This window comes from Amphimedon queenslandica, unplaced genomic scaffold (genome assembly GCF_000090795.2).
Source record: "Amphimedon queenslandica unplaced genomic scaffold, v1.1 AMPQUscaffold_11583, whole genome shotgun sequence".
Lineage (NCBI taxonomy): Eukaryota > Metazoa > Porifera > Demospongiae > Haplosclerida > Niphatidae > Amphimedon > Amphimedon queenslandica.
This window is the reverse complement of record NW_003548175.1, coordinates 2,807-4,498: the sequence shown is the minus strand read 5'-3', so window position 1 is coordinate 4,498 and position 1,692 is coordinate 2,807. Positions and strand designations below refer to the sequence as shown.

The window sequence follows — 1,692 nt, the reverse complement described above, 5'->3', positions numbered from 1 at the left end:
TGGGATGCCTACAGGCAAACTCATCTATAGCAGATTGGAGAACCACTTCAATATCCCTAATAACAAGGAGAAGAGTCAGGTTTGTGAGCCTAGTAGTTGTCATTGAGGAGGGAATAGATGTTTTTGTCCTCTTTAGGCTACAAAATGATCGTTCTGCTGAACAGGTCGTGACAGGTAGTGTTGCCAAAATTGTCAGAAGAACTTTGATGTTAGGATACATTTCACTTGTCTTTAGGAAGTGTACTTTTAGGCCGGTCTGGAAGACCGGCATTTCCATAGTTCGTAGAATGCTACTGCCACTTATCTTTCCATGTTTCTATGTCAGTGGTAAAACATTCTGGAGATGAAAGGTCTTCTTTGTACATCTCTGCTAGTTTAATACAGCTTTCTTCAAATCAATCAGAGGACATAGAAATCATTGCTGAAGGTATGCGGCAAAGACCAAGTAATGCTGTTTTGTGGAGCCTAGTTGTCATTTCAGCAAGAAGATGATCGACAATTGGTATGGAGATAGTGCGTAGATAGTACTGTGATTGTGAGTAAGCAGGAACATTGCTACATTATGTTTGACGACGACATATGCGGTAACTATTGCTGCTATAGTACATTGCTTCTCTATACTACTGTACCATTTAGAGTTGTACCTTTTGATGATGTTCAGGATAGTTGTCACTAATACATCATTCTCTTTCACTGGATTGATGATGTCAATGGTTTTACCGTGCAAGAAAACTGTTAATGAGTGAAGATATTGGAGACAGGAGTTAGTGATTACAAGGGGAGAAAGAAAATCTGATGTGCTGATAGCTACTTGGAGACCATGAGCATCAGTGACATAGTCTGCTGTCAATAATTGTGGTCTATGGTATCTAAGCAACTTTATGTTAACTCATAGAGTGATAAAAAATGGATAATGCATCAAGTCGTTAAATCCAATGAGTACGACAAAGATCTTTCAGCGTACGAACACTAGATTCAGGTTAAGTGGTGGAAATAGCTTGTTTTAATTCTTGTTGTCTCTTTGGGTGAGAATCAAAGAACTGGTAAATTTAAAAAATGATGTTCATCATATTATGGATACAGGCTACTTCAAGTGATTTCACAGCAGCTAAGTTGAGGCAGTGAGAAGCGCAATGGAGATAAAGAGCCTGAGGATAATCATGGCTTATGATAGCAGCTGTTCCATTAACTGAACCAGTCATAGTCCCTGCTACGTCATAAGCCTGTCCTCTCAGATAAAAAAGATCAAGGCCAAAGCTTCTGAGAGTTGTGGTGATCTTCTCAGCTATATTTCTTCCTCTTATACCACTGTGACACTCAAAAAATCCCAGTAAATCTTCACGAATAATACAAGACTCACTATCCCAATATCTCACATAAAAGCTTATTATCTCTTCATTAGACACATCTGTCACTTCATCAGCTATAATTGAGAACCATTTAGCTGCTTGTACCTTCCTTATAATCTTGTTACGTATATGATTAGAGACAACATCAATTATCTGGTTCTGAATTACTGAAAATGTGTATGTAGCGTTTTGAGCAGCTTTTGTAAGATGGTCTTTAAGCAATGTATCACCAGATTTAATCCGAAACTGAAGGAGAGCTAGAAAAGTACCATGATTATGCCACCCAGTAATATCCTTCTCAAGATCAGTGATATTATCACGGTGGCCACGCAGATGAATATTT

General features: G+C 38.4%; 1 protein-coding gene across 1 annotated transcript in view; it reads right to left on the bottom strand.

The window, feature by feature from the left end:
* Positions 1-644: 644 nt before the first annotated feature.
* Positions 645-1,692, bottom strand: part of LOC100631760 (52 kDa repressor of the inhibitor of the protein kinase-like) — a gene marked incomplete at its 3' end in the record, with an annotated part of 1,151 nt that continues 103 nt past the window's right edge. Inside the window, exons 2-3 of the mRNA XM_011409727.1 lie at positions 1,082-1,595; positions 645-732 (exon numbers count right to left, since the gene is read on the bottom strand). Of these exons, the coding sequence (XP_011408029.1) occupies positions 645-732; positions 1,082-1,595 (602 nt within the window). The remainder of the gene's footprint in view (positions 733-1,081; positions 1,596-1,692) is intronic.